Source organism: Balaenoptera ricei, chromosome 7 (assembly GCF_028023285.1).
Source record: "Balaenoptera ricei isolate mBalRic1 chromosome 7, mBalRic1.hap2, whole genome shotgun sequence".
NCBI lineage: Eukaryota > Metazoa > Chordata > Mammalia > Artiodactyla > Balaenopteridae > Balaenoptera > Balaenoptera ricei.
This window is the reverse complement of record NC_082645.1, coordinates 95,660,348-95,673,662: the sequence shown is the minus strand read 5'-3', so window position 1 is coordinate 95,673,662 and position 13,315 is coordinate 95,660,348. Positions and strand designations below refer to the sequence as shown.

General features: G+C 38.0%; 1 protein-coding gene across 1 annotated transcript in view; it reads right to left on the bottom strand.

Annotated features, from left to right (window-relative positions):
- The window catches only part of CPS1 (carbamoyl-phosphate synthase 1), a 395,122-nt gene that overhangs the window by 22,495 nt on the left and 359,312 nt on the right, over positions 1-13,315 (bottom strand). The window contains exons 30-31 of the mRNA XM_059928619.1: positions 8,801-8,878; positions 6,282-6,389 (exon numbers count right to left, since the gene is read on the bottom strand). Coding sequence (XP_059784602.1) covers positions 6,282-6,389; positions 8,801-8,878 — 186 coding nt within the window. The remainder of the gene's footprint in view (positions 1-6,281; positions 6,390-8,800; positions 8,879-13,315) is intronic.

The following is a 13,315-nucleotide window of genomic DNA, read 5'->3' as shown; positions in this document are numbered from 1 at the left end:
AACGGGAACTACGAACCTGCAGCCTGCAAAAAGGAGACCCCAAACACAGTAAATTAAGCAAAATGAGAGGACAAAGAAATACACAGCAGATGAAGGAGCAAGGTAAAAACACACCAGACCAAACAAATGAAGAGGAACTGGCAATCTACCTGAAAAATAATTCAGAACAATGATAGTAAAGATGATCCAAAATCATGGAAAGAGAATGGAGAAAATACAAGAAATGCTTAACAAGGAATGAGAAGAACTAAAGAGCAAACAAACAATGATGAATGACACAATAAAAGAAATTAAAAATTCTCTAAAAGGAATCAATAGCAGAATAACTGAGGCAGAAGTATGGATAAGTGACCTGGAAGATAAAGTAGTGGAAATAAATACCACAGAGCAGAATAAAGAAAAAAGAATGAAAAGAATTGAGGACAGTCTCACAGACCACTGGGACAACATTAAACACACCAACATTTGAAGTATAGGGGTCCCAGAGGAAGAATAGAAAAAGGAAGGGACTGAGAAAATATTTGAAGAGATTACAGTTGATAACTTCACTAGTATGGGAAAGAAAATAGTCAAAGAAGTCCAGGAAGTGCAGAGAGTCCCATACAGGATAAATCTAAGGAGAAACATGCCAAGACACATATTACTCAAACTATCAAAAATTAAATACAAAGAAAAAATATTAAAAGCAGCAAGGGAAAAGCAACAAATAATATACAAGGGAATCCCCAAAAGGTTAACAGCTGACCTTTCAGCAGAAACTCTGCAAGCCAGAAAGGATTGGCAGGACATATTTAAAGTGATGGAAGGGAAAAACTTACAACCAAGATTACTCTACCCATCAAGGATCTCATACAGATTCAACAGAGAAATTAAAACCTATACAGACAAGAAAAGCTAAGAGAATTCAGCACCACCAAACCAGCTTTACAACAAATGCTAAAGGAACTTCTCTAGGCAAGAAACAAAAGAGAAGGAAAAGACCTACAATAATAAACTCAAAACAACTAAGAATATGATAATAGGAACATACATATCGATAATTACCTTAAATGTAAATAGATTAAATGTTCCAACCAAAAGACATAGACTGACTAAATGGATACAAAACCAAGACCCATAAAAATGCTGTGCACAAGAGACCCACTTCAGACGTGGGAAACATACAGGCTGATAGTGAGGGGATGGAAAAAGATATTCCATGCAAATGGAAATCAAAAGACAGCCAGAGTAGCAATTCTCATATCAGACAAAACAGACTTTAAAATGAAGACTATTACAAGAGACAAAGAAGGACACTACATAATGATCAAGGGATCAATCCAAGAAGAAGATATAAAAATTGTAAATATTTATGCACCCAACATAGGAGCACCTCAATACATAAGGCAAATACTAACAGCCATAAAAGGGGAACTCGACAGTAACACAATCATAGTAGGGGAACTTAACACCCTACTTTCACCAAAGGACAGATCAACCAAAATAAAAATAAATAAGGAAATACAAGCTTTAAATGATACATTAAACAAGACGGACTTAATTGATATTTATAGGACATTCCATCCAAAAACAACAGAATACACTTTCTTCTCAAGTGCTCATGGAACATTCTCCAAGATAGATCATATCATGGGTCACAAATCAAGCCTTGGTAAATTTAAGAAAATTGAAATCATATCAAGTATCTTTTCTGACCACAACGCTATGAGACTAGATATCAATTACAGGAAAAATATCTGTAAAAAATACAAACACATGGAGCCTAAACAAAACGCTATTAAATAACCAAGAGATCACTGAAGAAATCAAAGAGGAAATAAAAAAATACTTAGAAACAAATGACAATGAAAACACGGCGGCCCAAAACCTATGGGATGCAGCAAAAGCAGTTCTAAGAGGGAAGTTTACAGTAATACAGTCCTACCTCAAGAAACAAGAAACATCTCAAATAAACAAACTAACCTTACATCTAAAGCAATTAGAGAAAGATGAACAAAAAAAAAACAAAAACCCAAAGTTAGCAGAAGGAAAGAAATCATAAAGATCAGACCAGAAATAAGTGAAAAAGAAAAATGAAGGAAATGATAGCAAAGATCAATAAAACAAAAAGCTGGTTCTTTGAGAAGATAAACAAAATTGATAAACCATTTGCCAGACTCATCAAGAAAAAAAGGGAGAAGACTCAAATCAATAGAATTAGAAATGAAAAAGGAGAAGTAACAACTGATATTGCAGAAATACAAAGGCTCATGAGAGATTACTACAATCAACTATTTGCCAATAAAATGGACAACCTGGAAGAAATGGACAAATTCTTAGAAAGGTATAACCTTCCAAGACTGAACCAGGAAGAAATAGAAAATATGAACAGACTAATCACAAGAAGTGAAATTGAAACTGTGATTAGAAATCTTCCAACAAACAAAAGCCCAGGACCAGATGGATTCACAGACGAACTCTATCAAGCATTTAGAGAAGAGTTAACACCTATCCTTCTCAAACTCTTCCAAATTATAGCAGAGGGAGGAACACTCCCAAACTCATTCTACGAGGCCACCATCCCTCTGTTACCAAAACCAGACAAAGATGTTAAAAAAAAAAAAAGAAAACGACAGGCCAATAGACGCAAAAATCCTCAACAAAATACTAGCAAACAGAATCCAGCAGCACATTAAAAGGATCATACACCATGATCAAGTGGGGTTTAGCCCAGGAATGCAAGGATTCTTCAGTATATGCAAATCAATCAATGTGATACACCATACTAAAAAACTGAAGGAGAAAAACCATATGATAATCTCAATAGATGCAGAAAGAGCTTTTGACAAAATTCAACACCCATTTATGATAAAAACTCTCCAGAAAGTAGGCATAGAGGGAACCTCCCTCAACAAAATAAAGGCCATGTATGACAAACCCACAGCTAAGAGCATTCTCAATGGTGAAAAACTGAAACCATTTCCTCTAAGATCAGGAACAAGACAAGGCTGCCCACTCTCAATGCTTTTATTCAACATAGTTTTAGAAGTTTTAACCACAGCAATCAGAGAGGAAAAAGAAATAAAAGGAATCCAAATCGGAAAAGAAGAGGTAAAACTGTCACTATTTGCAAATGACATTATACTATATATAGAGAATCCTAAAGCTGCTACCAGAAAACTACTGGAGCTAATCAATGAATTTAGTAAAGTAGCAGGATACAAAATTAATGCATAGAAATCTCTTGCATTCCTATACACGAATGATGAAAAATGTGAAGGAGAAATTAAGGAAACACTCCCATTTACCACTGCAACAAAAAGAATAAAATACCTAGGAATAAACCTACCTAAGGAGACAAAAGACCTGTATGCAGAGAGCTATAAGACACTGATGAAAGAAATTAAAGTTGATACAAACAGATGGAGAGATATACCATGTTCTTGGATTGGAAGAATCAACATTGTGAAAATGACTATACTACCCAAAGCAATCTACAGATTCAATGCAATCCCTATCAAACTACCAATGGCATTTTTCACAGAACTAGAACAAAAAATTTCACAATCTGTATGGAAGCACAAAAGACCCCTAATAGTCAAAGCAATCTTGAGAAAGAAACACGGTGCTGGAGGAATCAGGCTCCCTGGCTTCAGACTATACTACAAAGCTACAGTAATCAAGATAGTATGGTACTGGCACAAAAACAGAAATAGAGATCAATGGGACAGGATAGAAAACCCAGAGATAAACCCATACACTTATGGTCAGCATATCTTTGATAAAGGAGCAAAGAATATACAACGGAGAAAAGACAGCCTCTTCAATAAGTGGTGCCAGGAAAACTGGACAGCTACATGTAAAAGAATGAAATTAGAACACTCCCTAACACCACACACAAAAATAAACTCAAAATGGATTAAGAACCTAAATGTAAGGCCAGACACTATAAACTCTTAGAGGAAAACATAGGCAGAACACTCTATGACATAAATCACAGCAAGATTCTTTTTGACCCACCTCCTAGAGAAATGGAAATAAAAACAAAAATAAACAAGTGGGGCCTAATGAAACTTAAAAGCTCTTGTACAGCCAAGGAAACCATAAAAAAGACAAAAAGACAACCCTCAGAATGGGAGAAAATATTTGCAAACAAAGCAACTGACAAGGGATTTATCTCCAAAATATACAAGCAGCTCATGTAGCTCAATATTAAAAAAACAAACAACCCAATCCAAACATGGGCAGAACACCTAAACAGACATTTCTCCAAAGAAGATATACAGATTACCAACAAACACATGAAAGGATGCTCAACGTCACTAATCATTAGAGAAATGTAAATCAAAACTACAATGAGGCATCACCTCACACTGGTCAGAATGGCCATCATCAAAAATCTACAGATAATAAATGCTGGAGAGGGTGTGGAGAAAAGGGAACCCTCTTGCAGTATTGGTGGGAATGTAAATTGACACAGCCACTACGGAGAACAGTATGGAGGTTCCTTAAAAAACTAAAAATAGAACTACCATATGACCCAGCAATCCCACTACTGGGCATATACCCTGAGAAAACCATAATTCAAAAAGAGTCATGTACCACAATGTTCATTGCAGCTCTATTCACAATAGCCAGGACATGGAAGCAACCTAAGTGTCCATTGACAGATGAATGGATAAAGAAGACGTGGCACATATATACAATGGAATATTACTCAGCCATAAAAAGAAATGAAATTGAGTTATTTGTAGTGAGGTGGATGGACCTAGAGACTGTCATACAGAGTGAAGTAAGTCAGAGGGAGAAAAACAAATATGGTATGCCAACACATATATATGGAATCTAAAAAAAAAAAAGTTTCTGAAGAACCTAGGGGCCAGACAGGAATAAAGACGCAGATGTAGAGAATGGACTTGAGGACACGGGGAGGGGGAAGGGTAAGCTGAGACGAAGTGAGATATACACTACCAAATGTAAAATAGATGGCTAGTGGGAAGTAGCTGCATAGCACAGGGAGATCAGTTCGGTGCTTTGTGACCACCTAGAGGGGTGGGATAGGGAGGGTGAGAGGGAGATGCCAGAGGGAGGGGATGTGGGGATATATGTATACGTACAGCTGATTCACTTTGTTATACAGCAGCGACTAACACAACAATGTAAAGCAATTATACTCCAATAAAGATGTTAAAAAAAATGTACACAAATAAACATGTGTTGACTGATTAAAAAAAAAAAAAAAGATGATAGCCTCAAAGACGACACCTAGCAATGCATATTGAGTACTGAGGCAGAGTCATCATTACTGGAAATGTCTTTAAAGCAGTGGTTCCAAAAGAGGGTTTGAAAGAGACATATCATAAAGTACTGTTTGAGGTGAGGGTAAGGGCAGACAGTGAAAGCATCGGTTGTAGAAAGTTCTCACGTGACTGCTGGATACCTGCTTCTAACTGAGAAATATTGCTTTAGATGCTGCTCACCTGTAAGTGGCCCAAACATTAGAATCATCTGCAGCAGCAGTTATCCAAATGTGGTCCCCAGACCAGCAGCAATAGCATCACATGGGGTCTTGATAAAAACACAAATTCTGGGGGCCTGCTCAGAACTACAGATTTAGAAACTGGGGATGGAGTCCTGCAACCTGTATTTTAACAAGTCCCCCAGGTGGTTATGATGCATACAGTTAGAGAACCACTGCACTAGCATACAATCATATGGGCTCTGAAGGGCAGTGAAGGAAATTGTCATCTTTAAAATACCCAGCAGACTCAGAGGAGGAAGTTCCCCTCAAAATTAAATTTTACCTGGGGCATGTCCTACTGCTACCTAGTTAAAAATATGTTTTTAATGGGCTTCCCTGGTGGCACAGTGGTTAAGAATCCACCTGCCAATGCAGGGGACAGGGGTTTGAGCCCTGGTCCAGTAAGATCCCACATGCCACGGAGCAACTAAGCCCATGCGCCACAACTACCAAGCCTGCACTCTAGAGCCCGTGTGCCACAACTACTGAAGCCCACGCGCCTAGAGCCTGTGCTCCGCAGCAAGAGAAGCCACCACAATGAGAAGCCCGCGCACCGCAACAAAGAGTAGCTCCCGCTTGCTGCAACTAGAGAAAGCCTGCGCACAGCAACGAAGACCCAACACAAGCAAAAGTAATAAATAAATAAAATAAATAAATGTATAAACAAACAAAAAAAAAGGAAATGCATAATAAAAAAAGACCCTTCACAATCCAGCCCCAATTTAAAAAAAAAATGTTTTAAATCTTTTTCCCCCTTCCAGTTTTATTTATGAATGATGACCTTTTCAATGGCTCCTTGGCTGATGGTTTGTGTGGGCAGCATCAGAGTGGCATCTCCTGAGTGGACGCCCGCATCTTCCACGTGTTCAGAGATGGCATGGGAGATGACCTGGCCAAAAGAAGATTTGCAAAAGAAGTGTCAGCTCTTCTTCGATGAAGCTACTGCCTGACCCACCCCCCCTTAATTCTAACAGATGCCTCCAGCATCTTTGCTAAGTCCCTGACTTAGAGCAGTAGAAAGAGCTGCACATGTAGCCTCACCAAGCCTCCCTGTGCAGTGACAGATCACCTCTAAGGGCGGCCGAGAGTGTCTGAGAGCTTACCTCCCTCTTCCATTGATTAGAATAGGTATTGATACCAGGAGAAGAAGGCAACTAAGCCAACTCATAATGACTTTTAAAAATGGATAGGAAACTAAAGCATTTGGGGGGCACTGGAGATAGCTTTATCTTTTCCTTCCAGGTTAAGTTTTAAACACTGGAAAAGAAAAGATGGGAGAGGTCAATATCTAGCTTAGGTAAATGTCATAACTTAGATGGATCAGAAAGAAAATGTAAGATCTAAAGATCAAGAGATCTTTATCAGCACCACACTCTAACCAACTGATCTAACCGGCCACCTACACAAGAGATCTTTAAACTGAAATTTGAGACAGGAAGGAAGCAAGAGGAAAATATTCTTGTCCTCTTTTAGAGGTAAGAAAACCAAGGCAATATAAGAATAAATAACCCAAGTACATGTGACTGCTATGTGACCAAGTCAGGATTTTGAACCCTTATCTGTCAGATTGCAAAGTTTATGGTCTCAACCACAATAACCTAAATGTTAACAGTATGTGTGTGTTTGGAAAATGATAAAGCTGAGAGTGGGGGAGAATAATTGGGTGGCTGTAAAAGACTTAAATAAATTACAGTGAAGATCTGTTTATCAGATTTATAGACGATTTAAAGCAGAGTGACATTTGAGTCCCAGTACTCCTGCTGTCACTTATGAGTTCTGTGACCTGGGTGACATACTTTATCTCCTTAGCCTTGGTTTCTGATAAGATAGGAATAACAATGGTATCTGCCTCACAGAATGTTTGTAAGGATAAAAGAGGACACATAAACAGTGTCTGGCATGATATTTAGTGCAGAGTAAGCACTCAAATTTTTTATACTGTCTAGAAATGGGGAGGCAACACCTCACTGAACTCTGAAAAAAAGTTATAATATGTCTGAAGTACTAGGTCCATTTCTGAGTGTGACTGTTTAAAAGTTATGTGAGTAACCTGGAACACTTCCAAAAGAAGGAGTCCAGGATGATAAGCAATGGTCAAGGTCTAAGAGAATCTTAGGGCAAGAGCATATCCTAGCAAAATGGAACCAAATCAGGCCAACAGACCAGCATTACTTTACCAGCACAACGTTTGAAAAAACATAAATGTCTGTAGGCCAGTCTTACATTCTCCACTTCCACATTGGTATTCCTCTTATTTTATACCTCAGTCTCAAATACATAAAATGTTGAAGTGGGAAAGAACATACATATGCTCCAAAACTCTTGAGGCCAGCAGGTCAGGGATGAAAATTCTAGGGAAGCAGACCTTAGTTCAAGAGAAGGAATATATTAGATGTCCAAGAAGTAAAAGCAAAAACAAAAAATATATACGTCATCTTACAACTTTTTATGCTCTGTATAACCAAAAGAGTTAAACAGAAAGCAAATGACCACTTTCCAGGGTTGCTGTGAAGAAAATTCTCATCCTTGGGGAGTAAGGGGTTGAAATAAATGATATCTAAGGGTGCTTAAACTCTAGATTATAGGATAAGAGGTCATCCTTACTATATATATAGTATTTTTTTGAAACAACCTTGCTTTGAACTGTTAATCTGGAAGACAAAAAAAAAAAAAAAGACCAAAACAAAGAAACAAAAAAAGCTTTAACATGCCTTATTAGTACAACTTGAAAACTAAAGGAAAGAATTCTTCATACTTTCATGTCTCCCTGAAGTTGGAGGCATTCATTGTATTAGTGATACAAGATGTGATATGGTAAGCCAATTTTATGTTATTATCTTTACCCACCCTACTCTGTTTAGTTTTGCTTTTATTGACCCAATAAAAAGGAGAAGGATGGAAAAATCAAGAGACAAGAAAAACTAGGGATTCAATTAGGAACTTCAGAGAGAAAAGTATTGGATGTTTTTCTAATATCCATTGAAACAAAAAAGGAAACACACAGACAAAAGAAAATGAGAGAGAAAATCTATTCAAAAAGAACGAGTACAGGATGATAATTTTTAATATCATCCAAGAGAAATTCTAACAGTATGAAAAGCAGAAGATATGATACCCATGACACATGAACTGAATTGTCAGTGAATTGGAACAATTTTTTTGACTGAGCAGCTTGTCCATTATTTTTAGAGACCTGTTTTGTAGAAGTCACGAACTCTAATCTGAGTTATGTTTCTAAATTGCCAAGAAAAAAATTCTGATGGGAAGGCAGGGATGGGGGGTGAGAGATAAAGCACTTACTCTTCCATCTCTGCCAACAGCATCCATTTCCACTTCCCGGGCCCCCTCAATAAATTTTGTCAGCACCACTGGGTGTTCCTGTCACCGAGAACAGAAGGGCAGAAACTTTAGCTGAAATTACATGTATGGGGTCAAGTAAATCGTGTACCTTAAGTCAGTACCACGGCAATACTTGAAAAATAAACCAATGCTCAACATACTACACAAACTCATTAGCCAGTTTGTTTGGTAAGAACACGGTCATTCTCTGCTAACAGTGAGGAAGAGGAAATCTTTCTCCAATTTTCAGTTCTCAGTGAATTGAACATGAGTTTTGAAGTTTAAAACATCGACTTCTAGGTGAGTTAGAGAAAAGAGGAGGCTAAGGAGAGGGCAGAATCAGGTTCCTTTTCTGTCTCCAGAGTTATAAATATCTCTCTATTTTATTTATAATTATATATCAGTATTGGTTCAGGTTTTTTCTCTCTTCCTACACTTATCTTTTCCAAGCACTACAATGCCCTCAGTTAGTTCTCTGTATGAGAATTGTGAACGAACTTAGAAGGAGAGCAGCATTTTGTTTCAGTTTTATTAGGCCAAAGATGGAATTATTTACATGGAATTGACATGCTTTAAATCACTTCTGAAGTGTGACATTTGTAACTGCAAAATCAAACATTTTTCTTTATAAATCTTAAAATGTTCTCCCTCTCTCAGCTGTTTCAGACCCCTTGTTATTCTTGATGTTCTTCCCACACTCAGTTCCTTCACGACAATGCTGCAATGCCCTCCTCAGCTTGATCACTAGGTGCTTTTCCAGACTAAAAGAAGTGGTTGAATGAAGGCCTCCAGGGTTTAGGAATCTCTTCTCCTCTGTCCCAGGCACCAGCAACCGGCACCACTGGCTGTTTTCTTACCAGCCCCTGCCTTTACCTGTCTCCATGCCTCTCTTCCACAAATGCACTCCACCTTCTCTCCTCAGCTTCATCTTTCAAATTTCAACCCATCCTTCAATGCCTAGCTCCAATGCCACCTCCTCCCTGAAGGCTTCTCTGAACATGTCTTTTTGCTCTGAACACAAACTCCTTTTGGCCACTATCTTGGAGTTTATCATTTTATGCATATGTGTTAAATATAATATATCTAAAATACAAGCAAAAATAAACAAATGGAACCTAATTAAATTCAAAAGCTTTTGCACAGCAAAGGAAACCATAAACAAAACGAAAAGAAAACCTACAGATTGGGAGAAAATATTTGCAAATGATGTGACTGACAAGGGATTAGTCTCCAAAACTTACAAACTGCTCATGAGGCTTAATATCATCAAAAGAAGCAACCCAATCCAAAAATGGGCAGAAGACCTAAATAGACATTTCTCCAAAGAAGACATACAGATGGCCAAGAGGCACACGGAAAGATGTTCAACATCGCTAATTATTAGAGAAATGCAAATCAAAATTACAATGAGGTATCACCTCACACCAGTCAAAATGGCTATCATCAAAAAATCCACAAACAATAAATACTGCAGAGAGTGTGGAGAGAAAGGAACCCTCCTACATTGTTGGTGGGAATGTAAATTGGTACAGCCACTGTGGAGAACAGTATGGAGGTTCCTTAAAAAACTAAAAATAGAGCTACCATATGACCCTGCAATCCCACTCCTGGGCATATATCTGGAGAAAAAGATGGTCCAAAAGGATACACGCACCCCAATGTTCACTGCAGCACTGTTTACAATAGCCAAGACATGGAAGCTACCTAAATGTCTATTGACAGATGAATGGATAAAGAAGATGTGGTATATTTATACAATGGAATATTACTCAGCCATTAAAAAGAATGAAATAATGCCATTTGCAGCAACATGGATGGACCTTGAGACTGTCATACTGAGTGAAGTAAGTCAGACAGAGAAAGAGGAATATTGTATGATATCCCTTACATGTGGAATCTAAAAAGAAATGATACAAATGAGCCTATTTACAAAACAGAAACAGACTCACAGACTTACAGAGTGAACTTATGGTTACCAGGGGGGAAGGATGGGGGGAAGGGATAGTCAGGGAGTTTGGGATCAACATGTACACACTGCTGTATTTAAAATGGATAACCAGAAAGGACCTACTGTATAGCACAGGGAACTCTGCTCAATGTTATGTGGCAGCCTGGATGGGTGGGGAGTTTGGGGGAGAATGGATACATGCATATGTATGGCTGAGTCCCATTGCTCTGCACCTGAAACTATCACAACATTGTTAATCGACTATTCTCCAATATAAAATAAAAAGTTAAAAAGATGTAATATATCTTATCTCCTTTAACAGAACATTTTAAATAGAAGTAAATTTTATAAAAAAATTCAAAATAACCAATGTCTCAAGCCATAAATATGCTTCTCTCTTCTTAAATTTATTATTAAATGAAGAAATTTTCCTTTTCTTCAAAGGCCTATCAGACATGGAAAATTTTTTTCATCTCTGTTTCCTCTTTTTTAAAATATTGGTTGTTTACTGTTGGCAGGCCTGGTAGAGCTGTGTTGAGACTTACGTGGGAATTTTTCCCTATATTATAATAACAATATAACTGCAAACAAAGGTAAAGTTTAACAGCTGTCTTAGTCTCTCTAGTCAAGCCTAAGACAGGGGTTCTTGTTCAAGTCATTTATTGAGGGAGTGAGAAAAGCAGGATGGGGCAGCAGGAAAAAACTAGGAAGTTCGTGGTCTCAGTGGGGACTGGATTTGGCCTTACCACAGAGGGTGCTCTGAGTTGCAGCACAGAGTTAAGTCCCATCTTGAGGCAAAGGGCAGTCATTGCCCAGCGTTTTGAGCATGGTGGTAAGGTGAGGGATCTTGCCTCCTGGTTGACAGAGGCTCACATTTGACTGAGAATAGTTATCCTGAGAAGTATAGCTGGGAGGTGTCCTCAGCTACCTCAGCAGGTGGGGGATGGGTGCTCCCACAGGTAAGGGGATCTGAGGGGGGCAACAACAGTAACCTCCATCCTGGCCAATTGAACACATTTATGAAATAGCCCTTAATATGTTGAGGAAGAAAATTTCTTAATAAATTTCAGTCTTTCAGCAACATTATACATTGTTGGCCCTCTGAAAGCACTTCTTTCCTTAGGGGTCCTTTTCATACTTCTTTCTCAGGCTCCTTTGTGGTTCTTTCTTCCCAGCTCAGCCCTGAAATGCCAGTATTCCTTTCATCTCTGTCTTAACTGTTCCTTTTCCTCTATACTATTCCAGATGATTGCTTCCAATCTCAAAACTTCAATTACAATGATATGCTATTGACTTCCAAATCTATATTTACATCTCTGTCTTTAGCCACGATCTTGATCTTCAATTCCAATTCTATATAACCCTCTGCTTTCAGAACTTCTCTACTTGGACTTCTCACAGGCACCTCACATTCAAAAGGTCAAATATTACATATATGATTTCCCTCTCTAAAATTTCTCCCTTAAGTGTTCCTTGTTTCAATAAATGGTACCACTGTCCATCCAGCTGTCTAAGGCAGAAACTCAAGAATCATCTCTTATCCTCTCTCACCCTCCACCCCCATCCATTCACATCCTCAGTACACATTCTCAATATTTCTAGAACACATGCACTTCTCTCCATCTTAACTACCATTACTCTGATCCAAGGCACTGTCATCTCTACCCTGAGCTACACAACAGCCCCCTAACCTCCTTCCATGAATTCAGACTTGTCCCAGATTTTACTCTCTATACTATAGAAGAGTGACCTTTTTTTTTTAACTTTCAATTGCTCTTTTTTTTTTAGTTGAAGTATAGTTGATTTACACTATTGTGTTAGTTTCAGGTGTACAGCATAGTGATTCAGTATTCAGAAAATATGATTAAAATCCACCTCAGTATAATAACTGACAAGGTTCTCTTTATCTGCTCCTTGTTTTTCTGCTTTTCCACCATCGTTATAATCAAGACTCCCCACCATGTTTGGCATCCTAGCCATATAAGTGAATGCTTTATCAGTTTCTAGCAACTCCATGCTCTTTCTCAGCTTCAGGCCTTTACATAACGCTGTTCTTTCTTCCTACTCACACTCACAATGTAAACCTTTTAACTCTGAATCAACTATTTGGAATCAATTTAAAAGTCCCTTCTTCAGGGACCGGACCCCGATACTTTTACACTCTCCTTCAACGTCATGTATTTTCTCTATTGCAATGCTCATCATATTTAATTATAATTATTTGATGTCTGATGTCCCTAGTAAAGAGAGTCCTCTGTGAGACTATCTTTTCATGAATGTAACCCCTGATACTGAGAACAGTGTCATTATATAGCAGGTGCTAAATATGAATGGATACATAAATATATCAATGATTAATGGGGGCTAGTTTTACTCTAGATTCACTGAATTGAGAATCCCAGATTCTACTGTAATTTGACGGGGAGACTTGAACCAGAAGTACTCCATTAAGACATCTCTATTATAAAACTTTGGCCCTGTAAGGATTCTATCCACCTGCTAGCAGAAAAAAATATTTTAAAAATATT